This window comes from Cydia fagiglandana, chromosome 5 (assembly GCF_963556715.1).
Source record: "Cydia fagiglandana chromosome 5, ilCydFagi1.1, whole genome shotgun sequence".
NCBI classification, from domain to species: domain Eukaryota; kingdom Metazoa; phylum Arthropoda; class Insecta; order Lepidoptera; family Tortricidae; genus Cydia; species Cydia fagiglandana.
Genome location: NC_085936.1, coordinates 8,188,664 through 8,203,608, shown reverse-complemented (window position 1 = coordinate 8,203,608; position 14,945 = coordinate 8,188,664). Strand labels below are relative to the sequence as shown.

The 14,945-nt window shown below is 34.2% G+C and overlaps 1 protein-coding gene across 1 annotated transcript in view; it reads left to right on the top strand.

The window, feature by feature from the left end:
• The window catches only part of LOC134664382 (fasciclin-1), a 118,697-nt gene that overhangs the window by 87,457 nt on the left and 16,295 nt on the right, over window positions 1-14,945 (top strand). Inside the window, exons 3-4 of the mRNA XM_063520970.1 lie at window positions 11,750-11,928; window positions 13,741-13,880. Coding sequence (XP_063377040.1) covers window positions 11,750-11,928; window positions 13,741-13,880 — 319 coding nt within the window. The remainder of the gene's footprint in view (window positions 1-11,749; window positions 11,929-13,740; window positions 13,881-14,945) is intronic.

The following is a 14,945-nucleotide window of genomic DNA, read 5'->3' as shown; positions in this document are numbered from 1 at the left end:
GTGTTCGGTAAGACCATGGAAAATGTTGCAAAACGTGTAAATGTCAAATTATTAAATAACTGGGAAAATAGAGGAAAAACGCAGGGGGTTCAATCTTTGATAGCGAAACCTGAGTTCCATAGTTTATCCATATTCTCTGAGAATTTAGTGGCCGTTCAGTTGAATAAAACTAGAATATTTTATAATAAACCGATTTATTTGGGATTTTGCGTATTAGATATATCAAAAACTTTGATGTATGACTTTCACTACAGCTACATGAAAACCAAATATCCAGACAATCTTAAGCTTCTTTATACAGATACTGATAGCTTAGTATATCAAATTTTCACGGAAAATTATTACGCAGATATAAAATCAGACCTTAATTTATATTTTGATACATCTGACTATCCTCCTAACAATAAATATGATTTGCCGTTAATAAATAAAAAGCGATTAGGGTTTTTCAAAGATGAAAATAATGGTAGAATTTTAAAAGAATTCGTAGGTCTGAGATCTAAAATGTATACCTTAGATGTTGAAAAATATGACGAGAATGATGAGAAAACTGAAAAATACGGTGTTTTATCAAAAGCCAAAGGAGTCAATAAATGTGTTACAAAAAAATTTACTCTTGACAATTACAAAACGTGTTTATTTAATAAAAATTTGCAACGCGCTCAAATGCTAAGATTTAAGTCTATAAAACATATAATATTCACTCAAAAAATAAATAAAATATCATTATCGCATGAAGATACAAAACGATACTTATTAGAAAACTCTTCTGACACTCTTGCGTGGGGTCATTATAAAATACCGCAATAATTAAAAAGTTTCAAAGTTGTAATTTAATCACACAGAACATTCGAATTCCAAATTATTGTTTGTACATTGTATATTTTTAAGATATTACTTGTAAACATGTAAAAAAAAAATGTATGAATTTTATTTTATTGTATCTTTTAAGGTAGTTTTGTAAATAAGAAACAAAAAAAAATTAATGTTAAAAGTGTGATCATATATAATAAATTTTTGTTTTTTACGTAATCCTTTTGTTTTTTCTACTATATCTGAGTTGTTTAAATAGTAATCTTCTTTCTGAATATTACCATTTAAAGTCCATCCGTTAACATATCAACACTCACCCACACACTCACACATACACATAGATTACGATATTTAATAATGATTCACTTTTATCATCCTTTCACCACCATTGTCGCAGGTCCTAGTGGCTGTGGTAAAACTCAATTTGTCACAAACTTTTTGAATAACTCCAAAGAGATATGTAATGTTGAATTTGATGAAATTATTTGGTGTTATGATGAAATGCAACCTCTCTACAATCTGGAAAATGTAAATTATAGTCAAGGAATACCAGATTTTTCAATTTTTGATGGGAAGAAACCTAAACTTCTTATTATAGATGATTTGATGAGAGAATCAGATGGACGAATCGTTGACATTTTTACGAAAGGTAGTCATCATAGAAACTTAAGTGTTTTTTATATTACACAAAACATATTTCATCAAGGTCGAGGTCAACGTGATATTTCATTGAATACAAGCTACATTGTATTTTTTAAAAATCCCAGGGATAAAACTCAAATACGCTACCTGTCACGACAAGTTTACCCAGAAAACTCAAAGTTTGTGGACGAAGCCTACAAAGATGCTACAAAGGAGGCTCATGGTTACCTCATGATTGACCTGAAACAAAATACAAATGACATATGCCGTTTCAAAACAAAAATATTTCCGTTCGATGGGCATTGCACAGTGTATGTACCTAAAAAGGGGTTTAAATATGATAAAAATCAGCATATTTTAGTCAGTTCTACATGATGCATGCAAGAGTAAACACATATAAACATTTACTTGAAGCATTGCAGTTGCTTAAACCCAAATATCGTACTGCGTTACTTAAATCTTGTGACGATGAAGAGATCAACATTATTTGTGAGTGTATTTATAACGTCCTAAATGGGAAAATTCCATTAGATAAAAAAGAAAAGACGAAACTAAAAAAATATAAAGATATTTTAAGAAAATTAGTTTCGAAAGGGAAACATAAAATAAGAAAAACTGTTATAGTTCAAAAAGGAGGCGCATTTCTACCTATTATTTTAGGTGCAGTTTTAAGTGCTTTAGTGAACTCTTTATCATAAGCAAAATGGAAAACACAAAAAAAATGTTATTAGTAGAATCAGATTTTATTGAAAGACTGAAACGGAATGAGAGTCCACCCGAAAATTCCTCATCTCGACTAGATGGAGAGATGCAAAAGATCCTTAAAAGTAAAATGAATGATCGCGAAAAGTGGACGTTATATTCTCAAGCATTACAAAGATTTCTACATTTTATTGAAACAGATCGAAAACCGTTTAGAATACCCATCGTGATGGAGGGGCTAGATCAAGTCATCAACGAAAGTAATGATATTATAAAAACAAAAGTGAACAAAAAGGAGGAGAATGAAAATAATGAGTCAGTTACAGATAATATAACTGAAGCAGCCACACCGTCATCGTTTAATACACCACCTGGTGAAATAAATCAAGAACTAATGCCAATTAGTCCATCAAAAATTATAAACATATTACCTAAATCTTATGAAAGAAAAGCTCGAACGTTGTTAGATTACATTGTTTCAAGTAAACCGAAAATTTGGTGGAAACAGACTGGTGAAGTTGTTATAAATAACCAAACTATTCAAAATAGTAATATTACTGATTTGGTAAGCGACACCGTTAGATGTCTTAAACGTCCTAAGCCAATTGGATGGGAAGTGTTTGCTTTACTTTTAAAAGATATCGAAGTTCCTAGGTCATGCATAGGTAATCCTACAAATTTAGCATTTATTAAAGGTACTCCTTTGATTGAACCCTTTACCCCCTCCACATCTGTGAAGACGAGAGCCTCAACAGATAAAGATAATAATACTTCTACACCTCTTGCTACACGGGAGCAAAAGCGATCCGGAAAGAAAATAGAGTGGGAAAGATGGACTCCTTACTAGACATTAACAGAATCTACTATGATGTCTCTAATCCAGCTGGCTATAGCAGTTTAAATAATTTATCAAAGGAAATGAAAGGTCAAATGAACAAAGAGGAAGTGAAAAAATGGTTACAATCTCAAGATACGTACACACTGCATAAACCTACTCATAGACGATTTACTAGAAATAAATACATTCTCTCGAACTTTAATGAACTTTGGCAAGCCGATTTAAGTGATATGAGTACTTATAGTCAATATAATGATGGGTACAAATATATTCTTTGTGTTATTGATGTGTTCAGTAAATATGCTTTTGCAAGAGCCATGAAGAAGAAGGATTCAGCAACTGTTAAACAATGTTTTGAAAGCATATTTACTGAAGCCAACTCTGTTCCCCGTCACATCCAATCTGATAAAGGTACAGAATTTGTTTCAAAGGCGGTTAGAGATTACTTTAAGAGCAAAAATATTAATTATTATACCACTAATAACCCCGACATTAAAGCAAGTATAGTAGAAAGGTTTCAAAGAACACTTAAAATGAAAATGTGGCGTTACTTCACTCATAAGAATACGTATAACTACACAAATATATTACAAGATCTTTTACATTCTTACAACCATAGCTATCATTCTAGCATTAAAATGCGCCCAGTTGATGTTAGCTCTAATAATATTATGACTGTTTGGTGTAATTTATATGATCGCAAAAAAGATAGGCAAATTTCATCAGAAACTAAAAAACTAAATGTAGGTGATCATGTTAGAATCACTAAATATAAGCATGTGTTTCAAAAAGGTTATGAAAGTAATTGGAGTGATGAAATATTTATTATTGATTCGATTATTAACAGATCGCCACGAGTTGTTTATACAATAAAGGATTTAGAAGGTGAACCCATCATTGGTACATTTTATTCTAAAGAATTACAAAAGGTAACTTACCTCCCCTCCAACGAGTATAAAATTGATAAAATAATACGCTCGCGTCGAGTTGCTGGCAGAAAGGAAATACTAGTTAAGTGGCAAGGTTATCCTAATAAATTTAATTCTTGGATACCTGAATCAAACTTAAAGAAAATATGAGTGAAAATAGTTTTTATCTAACTTTGTTAAGTAATAGTTCATCAGATTACTACACAGATAACACGACTGCACATTTCTTAACTAAATTACCAAAGACCATTAAATTGGATGGAGAATGGGTAGTTGGGTTGGTGGAATTTCAATACCCTTGTTCCATGTATAATGTTCAAGAGCACGAAAACATCATTTATTTAAAGAAAACGGTGTTATCACCCACCGATAAAACTACAAAAATAGTGGATATAAAAACTCATATACCAGCCACTACATATGATAATATAGATCATTTTCTTCAAGCGTTTAATGAAAACCCACAGTTAAAAAATAACGTGAAATTTCGATATGATGGATTAACAAAACTGGTTGGAATAGCAACAACAAATAAAGAAATAACATCTATCATAACAACTCCGATACTAAGTTTGCAATTGGGTTTTAAACCGAGAACAAATTTAAAACAAAATACATTAGGAAAAAACCCTGCAAATTTATATTTAGGTTTACCATCTCAAATATTTGTTTATACTGATATAATACATCCACAAGTAGTCGGAGATGTTATTACTTCATTACTCAGAATAATACCTTTAGATCCAACTAAGTTCATTTATGGAGCTTATAAAACTCACATCTTCTCACCCGCTCATTATGTACCAGTTTTACGAAGAGAGTTCGATACAATTGAAATAGATATAAGAACAACGACTGGTGTCAGAGTACCATTTCAATTTGGATCTTCTTGCGTGAAGCTACACTTTCAACGAGTAAAATGATTTACAACAGATCGTCAGTCTCTTGTCCTTACGAACATTATTATTCACACCAAGCCGGCTCTGGGATAGGTATTGTCTATAAGGGAGTTCCATACCAACGAGGACATGGTATAGGCAGTTTTTTGGGTGGACTATTTAGATCAGTGCTCCCTTTGTTATCTAGCGGTTTAAAAACCATTGGAAAAGAAACCTTAGGGGCAGGGGTTGGTCTGTTATCTGATATGGTAAATTCTCGTCCTATGGATAGTTCCATTCGATCACGATTTAAGGAAGCGAGCGCTAACCTAAAAAGAAAGGCTGATGAAAAAATTGATTCTCTCATGTCAGGATCTGGGTATAAAATGTCGAATAAAAGAAGAGAACCGCTCATTACTCGAAAAGCATCGCGACGAAGAGGAAGTAAAAATAATAATAAAAATAACGATATATTTTCAAGTTAAATAATGTCATTTCTACACAGTCATTCATGTGAATGTGCAAAATCAGAATTAGATATATTTGCCCTTCCATCAACTCAAACAAGTATTGAAAGCGGACATTGGATTCATTACAAACCAATTTCATCTTTAAGTGATGATGGCCCCATTGAATTTCAAGTACCTGGATCAGGAGATGACTACATTGATCTATCACACACAATGTTACATATTACTGCTAAAGTGTTGAATCAAGATGGGACAAAATTAAAAGCAGATGCCGGAGTTGGACCCACCAATAACTGGCTACATTCCCTTTTCAACCAACTTGATGTATATTTAAATCAAAAACTCATATCACCCCCAAACAATACATATGCTTACCGTGCTTATATGGAAAATCTTCTCAACTATGGACCGGCAGCCAAAAAAACCCATCTTACTTGTGGGTTATGGTATGAGGATACCCCAGATTTTATGGATACCGTTGACGCCAACAACAAAGGATTTCAGAAAAGACTAGAATTTATCAAAGAGAGTAAGCAAGTGGAAATGATTGGACATTTGCATGGCGATATATTTAACCAAGAGAAATTCTTGATAAATGGCGTTGAATTGCGTATTAAGTTAGTCCGATCAAAAGAATCGTTTAATTTAATTTGTCATCAAGATAAAAAATTTAAAGTACAAATAACAGATGCTAGTCTCATTGTTAGAAGAACAAAAATTAATCCTAGCGTTTTGTTAGCCCATCAAAAAGTATTGGCAACAACGACTGCGAAGTACCCCATTACGAGAGCAGAAGTTAAGGTTCTCACAATACCATCAGGGGTCCAGGGTAAAACATTGGATAATATATTTCTCGGACAAATTCCTAAACGGTGTATTATTGGATTTGTATCAAATTCAGGTTTTAATGGAAATTTAGCTTTGAATCCATTTAATTTTCAAAACTATAATATGAATTCATTTAGTTTGTTTGTAGATGGTCATGAAATTCCTTCTAAAACATTACAACCGTCATTTAGTTCTGGTTTAATAGCGGCGGCATATCACACCTTATTTTCCGGAACTGGTATTCATTTTCACAACGAAGGTAATGGAATAAGTAGAACAGATTATGGTGGAGGTTATTGTTTGTTATGTTTTGATTTAACCCCAGATTTATCTGCTAGTTCAACTTCACATTGGAATCTTGTTAGACATGGAAGTGTTCGGATAGAAGTACGCTTTGATTCGGCTCTAACTAGCACCATTAATTGTATCGTTTATGCAGAATTTGATAACATTATTGAAATAAACAAAAACCGTGATGTATCTGTAGATTATAATAGTTGAAAAACATAATTATATAAATACAATGTTTTCTTTCGTTTACTTTATTTTGTTGTAGTCATTGTTTGCAGCATCATCAAGACAAAAATTGTTATTAATTAAGTAATTATGGATACTAATGAGATACAATTTTGTATGAAGAAATTAAACCCACTTTTTGAAACAAATGTTTTTGCTGCTAACAAAATACCTATTTGGGTCGATCTACCTGTATTTATTGTTAGTAATTTGGACCCTGACACGAAACCAGGCTCCCACTGGGTTGCCATACACATTGATGTTACTGGTATAGGAGAATATTTTGATTCCTTCGGAAGGAAGCCTTCAGGTTACCATAACTTATTTTTAAAAAGAAACACCAGACAGTGGTTTTATAACAATAAACCTCTTCAAAACCATTTTACTTCAGTTTGTGGTGAATATTGTTTAGTTTATTTGTATTTTAAATATCATGGAAAAACTATGAAAGATATGCTAAGTTTGTTTTCTGATAATTCTGTATGTAATGACCTTATATTAAGGAATATGTTTAAAACATTTTTTGTGAAATAAAATAATACGTCTACTTAAATAAGATTTTTTATTTTTTCATATAATACAAAGACCATTCTAAACTATACATTTACTTTTTAAATTTTATTATTTACAAAATATTCCTTAACATTCTTTGTTACATAAAAACGAGACGACACAAAAAAAAATCTGTTACATGGAAAATGTACTTAAGGAGAGGTAAAAAATGAGAAATACGTTAACACAATCATTAAGCTACTACTATCATTAATAATTATAACTATCACTGTTTCTTATTATCTATAAAATATTTCACACTACTGTCCTTAGAAGCTAATTGCTTTGTTATGTTATAAATAATATTTCGCGTATTTTGTAGCTCCAAATCTTCTTCCAACGCAAAATATTTCAATCTGAAGTCCGCATGCTTCCAGTGTTCCATGGGTGGGACGTTTTTAATTGTTTGCATATCATATATCTCGATTTTAATCAAATGTGATGCATACGCCCCGTCGTCTTGTCCGGATGATAAGTTTGCAACACCGTCTGGTGAACTTTTGCTCACATTCGAAGACCGTTTCACAATTTTGGGTTGCTTTTTAGGTCGTTCAAAGAAACTATCGATATTGTTTCCTGAACGTTTCTTTGCGATGGCTTGTTTAACTTTGAAACCAAGCGTACCCTCTTCATCGCTTGATTCGTCTTTATTATTATCCGGGTAGTAATAGTTCTTGAAAGTATTTTCAGTGAACTGAAACAATATAAAACAATAATTTACACACTGTCTACAATCTTGATAATTAAAACACAAAGAACACAAGTGAAAACAAAACAAAGTAAGTTACGGTAATAAAAGACATACTTACATCCATTGTTGGGTCTTTCTATAAACACTTAAACACTTCACTGTTGAATTAACACTATATTTCTATATACTGCAATAGATACAAGGAGCTCTGATACAGTGGACTGCCACGACGGTAATACTTACTCAAACTCATTTCTCTTCGGCTTTTATACTGTGTCACTATGACCAGGGTACAGTACCGTTAAAATCATGTCTCAACAAGTTTATCTAATACATACGCTCTCTTTACTAAAACCCAAATTCAAAAGCATAAGAGGAAACAATAAATCCATTGTCGGTATAAAATATAATAGATGTCTACCAATAAAGCAATTATGCTGTTATAACAATGAATAGCAACGCACAAGAAATGTTGACGTATTAGACTAAATCATGTTGAAACCAGTTGACACGTCTCGTTCCTTTTTTTTAATCACACAAGGTAACATGTCTCAACAAGTTCATCTAAACAGACGTTCTCTTTACTCAAACCCAAATTATAAAACAATAGGTATAGGAAACAATAAATCCATTGTCAGCATAAAATATAATAGACGTCTATTAATAAAGCAATTATGCTGTTATAACAATGAATAGCAACGCACAAGAAATGTTGATGTATTAGACTAAATCATGTTGAAACCAGTTGACATGTCTCGTTCTTTTTTTTAAATCACACAAAGTAACATGTATCAACAAGTTCATCTAAACAGACGTTCTCTTTACTCAAACCCAAATTATAAAAGAATAGGTATAGGAAACAATAAATCCATTGTCAGTATAAAATATAATAGACGTCTATCAATAAAACAATTAAGCTATTATAACAATGAACACAAGTGCACAAGAAATGCCTCACACGCCTCGTTATTTTTTTAAATAATAGAAAGAAGCAAGTAACTACGAGTTTACTTTATATCGGAAGACTAGGTGAAAGCAGGTTAGTTTGAAATGAGTTAGGTTGATTTTAGTTAGGTTTGGTCAAGTTAGGTTTAGGTTAGGTTTTCGAAGAATAAGTTAGGTTTGGTAAAAGGTTAAGGTTAGTTTAGGCTGCCAAAGGATTACTAGTGTAAATTCTACGTCAGAAGAAGGTTAGAACTGTATTCCTTATAAATCGAAATAGCTCCAAGAGGTAATAAGATAATGCGGGTTATTAGAGTTGATAGTTAGAGTACCTATGCATCACAAATAAGTACCTATCGCTAATACCTATTGCAAATAGCTGTCGCTAATACCTATTGCAAAATACCTATCACAAACACCTACAGTATACACACATAAAGAAGGCATGAATGGAGACGTCGGTGGGTTAAGGAAAGGGTCCAGGCAGGTAGTATGCTCGGTAACACAATAGCGCGCCCGAGTCGAGATCGAACAATAGAAAAGGGTCGATAAGCCTATTGTTACCGTGGTGAACAAGGTGTATTGTTTAATTAGCGTATTTCGTAAGTCCCTGAAGGAGGCGCCGGGCACTGCTGAGACCTAGCGCAATCAATTCAAATGGGGGCTAATTTTTTTTTTTTTTTTTTTTTTTTTTTTTTTTTTTTTTTTTTTTTTTTTTTTTTTTTTTTTTTTTTTTTTTAGGTTCAGCAGGGGCGGTGGCTCGGCCTTGGGGTCAGGATCGGGGACCACTGAGAGGCGGGGCCAGAATCGGGGAATACTTTCTACTCTTAATCAAGTAGTACGGGGCTCTGACATGTATGTATAGGTTGCTCCTCAACATACATGCCTCGGGCTGAGCGCAAATTATTAAACAGCTGATCTCCTTTACCTAACATTTACAAGTTATTTGAGGTTATTTCGATGTTATGTTTGCACCATTAATAGAACATTAGACAAGGTATACAACTTCACTTATTTAAAATTATGTAAATCAGCTTTATGCAGTTAAGCTACCAGTTTGTAGTTGACCATAATAACTTCTTATCAACCGCCTGAGTTAAACAGTATACCTATTAAATCTTACCCTTCCCATACTCGTAGTCTGGTAAAATAAACATCCAAATGAATCCCGACTCGTGTCAGAATTTACTACAACTATGGCGCGATGGAAAGATATCATCTTTACTATATCGTATCTAGTCAATCTCTAATTCATTTCCCGAATAGCGGCGCCAGCCGCCATAAGGTACCTTTTGCCGTGGAACGTCACATATCTTTACTATATCGTATGATCGTATCTAGTTAATCTCTAATTCATTTCCAGAATCGAGCCGCTAGTCGGACGTATCTACAAACATTTCACGAGCTGTCATTTGCCTTTCGTGAATTATTTACGAAAGAGATCAGCTAACATCGGCCTAAGCTAAATTTAATTTGAGTTCCGCATTTGTTTCTGTTGAGAGTTTGTATAAGTCGTACCAGGCTTTTTGCTATTATTATGTCCACTAGGGCTTATTTGGGGGTACATTTCTAATGTAAATATCACATAAGGTGGGGATAATTTCGACTGCGGGGTTATTTCAACTAATCGAAATAAATAGATTGATAAAATGCCCTATATTTTTTTACTCTAGCTGGGAACATTGCATCGTCTACAACAGCGGTCGGCAACCTTTTAGCAGCCAAGGGCCACATAGTAGTTAACGGAGGTGATGCGGGCCGTACTTTGTTAATATTTATGACTTTATGGGCATTTTCATTTAACTTGTACAAGTTAAGCGCGACTTAAGTCGTGTTTCAGTAACGTTTAACCGTTACATTCCTGACAAAATGTATGGGATTTGACATTGATCGTCAGTTTTGTAACGATTGCTAACCGGCCGTTAAAGGTGTTCAATTAAGTGAAAATGCCCTTATGAGACATTGTCGTTTGTCAGTATTACATACAAAATAGCCAAGGCGGCTCAAGTGACAGGTTCACGAGCCGCATGCGGCTCGCGGGCCGCAGGTTGCCGACTGCTGGTCTACAACAAAACGTGTATAGGCCATTGAAATGCTTTATTTCACTTAAATAAGGTTTGGCTGATTTGTTACAGTCATATTATTATAGTTTTGATGTAGTCAATTTCCTGAGTAATTACACTAATTACATCATCAAATGCCTGCCGCTTTATTACAAATAGTGCAAATCGCACCCAAACAGTTGATTGCCACATCATCAGTATCAAATGAAAGCTGATTAAATATTCAAAGAGACATACACAACTATTTGCGGACTGTTTTAGAGGCTTAATACTATGCCTAACAAAATTATGAAAGCCGGTTCTGATGTTTACCAATTCTGGACAATGTTAATTCTTATATGTATCATGAAAAACAAGTACTTAACTGTGGGCAGCTGTATCTCAATACCTATAAGATTTACGTAGACCAAATTTGACTAATTTTATTGCAAATTTAGCCTGCTTAACTCTTTCCATTGACTTTTGCCGTGACATAACTAAGTCATGAAAAGAAATAAAATCAAAATCCGAAAATTTAATGGTTTTTCCAGTATTTTACAATAGTAAGCATTTGTCACTATTATTTAAAACGACACGCGGCCATTATTGAATGCAAAGCACTATACCCCTTATTTGGAACGATTGGCGTACCTACCATACCTAGCCCACGTAATAAACAATCCCTCATTTCCAGACTTTAACACCCACTTGCACCATGCCACTAACCCGGGTTAACTGGTTAAACCTGGAGTTGCCATGGTTACCAGTACAATATGACACTGGGTTAACGGTTAATTATTCTTACATAGGTTGATTCGCGAATTTTATTAGAGAATTTGACAGTTAGGAATCTACACACATTGTAATACCCATGATAAACCAGTAAAGGGTTGTTTTTATTTACAGCGAACCTCGCGACAACGTTAACCAACATCGACTACGCAATATCGTCAGAGCTGGACGGCAACCCGCCCCTGTGGGTGACGCGGCGGCGCGACGCCACGCACGACGACCTATACGTCAACAACGCCAAGGTGCTCGTGGCGAGGTCCTACCAGACCACCAACTCCAATAACAAACGGCAGGTCAGTTATACCGATCATCATCATCATCATATCAGCCAGAGGACGTCCACTGCTAGTCATAGGCCTCCCCCAAAGAGTGCCACAATGACCGGTCTTGCGCCACCCGCATCCAGCGGACTCCCGCGACGTTTACTAGGGCGTCAGTCCACCTGGCTGAATGGTTATACCGATAGTTACGTAACATTAGTATTCATTAAGCTTAACTTTTACTAGAAGACTTGGAACTATTCAATTCGAATAAATAATCTTAAACTTGACCTAATGAACATTTGTTTCTGGACGGTAAACAAAATTAGGCTCAAAATTTTTACCCTTAATAATTTTATAGCAACAATATGTTAAAAACGAAGACCTAATATTTAAAAATATTACTAATGGATCGAAATCTTTGATAAATAGTTTATTGTAATACATTGTATATGACATAAGGTTTCTTCGGAAATCGGTTATGTAAACATTGTAATACTATAAAATTACCTACATATACTTGGTCAAGCAAATCTTGTCAGTAAAAAAAGGAGGCAAATTTAAAAAATGTATTAGGCGCGAAGGATTATCGTCTCATAGAAAATTTTAATATCGCGCCTTTTTCTACTGACAAGATTTGCTTGACCAAGTATAAAAATAACTTTATCTAAAGAGCAAAGTTTAAACAGAATTTGCGAACGTAGCAAGTCAAAGTGTACGTTCATTTCTATACCTAAAGTGTATTAGATTGAAAGCAATAGTCTATTATTAAAAATACAAGTAGAGTTTATTAAATCCAAATCCTGCAAAGCTACCGATTATGTACGAAACTAAAGTATACATTACCTCTTTAGTTTACAGCTCATTGAGCCCGAATAATTTGACATCCCATTAGCTGAAATTGGCTCAGGGGGTTGAGTACTCGGCGGTTCGACGTCGAAATTGCTTACATTGAAACCTACACCCATACGGGCCATACGAAGATGTAACTTTGCTCTCAGATTAATGTTAAAACTAATTACATTACAATCTCACTAATCCGGCACTAATGCTGATACAAGAGAGCCGGATTAATGGACAAATCGGTTTACTGGAAGTTAGAGCAAATCTGCATAATATTATAGATGTGTTTTATAGTATGTCGTAGAAATACATTTTAATAAAATAAAAAAATACTCTTATCTGGAACTCATGCTACATTCGTCACAATCGTCGGTGGCTTTCAATGTAGAATGAGTGACGAAAACAGAATAACTAGGACTAATTTAAGAACTTGACGAAAAACGAATGGGACGACCCAAGACGATACCAGCCATTTATAAAGAGATAGAAGAGCGAAAATGTAAGCGCACATAGTAAATTAGGACATAAAATGATCATTTATATCCCAATTTTAGTGCCGGATTACTGGGTATACCGGACCATCGAAGTTCCGGATTATCGAGATTTCATACTGTACTTAAAACTCGCGCTTCGAGAAAGAAAAACATAAAATGCATCAAATATGTTAAATCCTGGCTTGCAATTAAATATGAATTGAATGGTTATTCATTCATTATTTCACGAGAATTCAATCAAACCGATATTTATGAGATTAATTTTATTTTTAAGTTGATTTTACACCTATGTAAACTTTATTTCTCTCCCGCTGCTCGGATATGTACACATTATTGTAGCAAAATAATAAGCGGGAAGCTCTTTGTAATGTACAAACTGAAATAAAATAAAAATAATAACATACATAAACTGGTAGCAATGGGACTGTTTTATAGATTGATTAAGGTGTTATTCTACCAATAATTAAATCAGTAAAAAACGGTGTATAACAATTACAGTTTGTTGTAGGTCCTCCACGTGATAGACCAAGTGCTGCAGCCACTGCAGCCACACGGGCCAGGCTCTCTGAGCTCTCCCGTCTACAGCCCTAACGCTTACCAGTTCCTCGAGCATTCCGACCTCTTCAACATTGGCCAGCACAGACTCAGGTAATTAACTGATAATTTTTCCTCAGAGTTCATGGTATCTATTTTTCCCTACAGTGTCATTCTATGGAACTTGCTAACTATGTAAACAAACCACCATATTGAAATCATCATTCAGTGACAGTTTGTTTACATAGTTAGCAAGTTCTATAAAATGACACTTTGGAACGTGCAGTAAGTATGTGGAATGAGGTAACTCCTGAGATATCTCCTTTACGTTATAACATGGGGTTCTTAAAGAACCAAGTATTCAGGGTTATCAAAAGTCGTTAACTAATAAGTGGCTCTTTTGATGTTGCTTATATCCAGGGGCGACTGCTTTTTATGGTGCAATAAAATTAAGCAAATGAAAATATAGCTCTCCAATGTTATATAAAAAGAACATGCTCTCGTATACTTTTAAATTGAAAACAGTGGTGCACCTATATCCGACACGTGAAATGTTTGAAAGTTTAGATGGACTCGGTTCAAGTGAAAAGTTTATCCTCTGGAAGTGTATGCACCCGGTGACCTACAAAATTTGCTTTTATATCTCGACGGTGTATTTTTATACGGTGGTTTTGTAGTTTTTAGGAAATATACTGCTTTAAGTTTCCTCGTACGTGTAGGCCGCCTGTACTGGAAGCGAGTACCTGTAACTTAAATTAAAAAGTTTAATTCACTATTATTACTACTTAGTAGGCACTACCAAAATAATCTGTTTAAATATGAATCGACGCTTGTTTGTTGCTGATGTACCTGGCTGTACAGTCGCCATCATATATATTGGAGCGGCCAAGGTGTTCACAATATCCGAACACGCGCTCTAACGCCTTTACAATAGAGACGTGTTCAGATATTTGTGAGAACCTCGGCCGCTCCGATATATCTGATGGCGACTATAGCTATGCCGGTGCCTAGAAGTACCTATGGGTTTTTGATTCCAAGTACAATGTACATAGTGGTGTACTATTGTTTATCAGTTAAATTGTGATTAACATTTGTAATTGTAACGTTGAATTTATTTCCTCGCAAGTGTGATGAAAAATTATGTGAACTAGGAAGTTAACAATATTACAAACTCGAGTC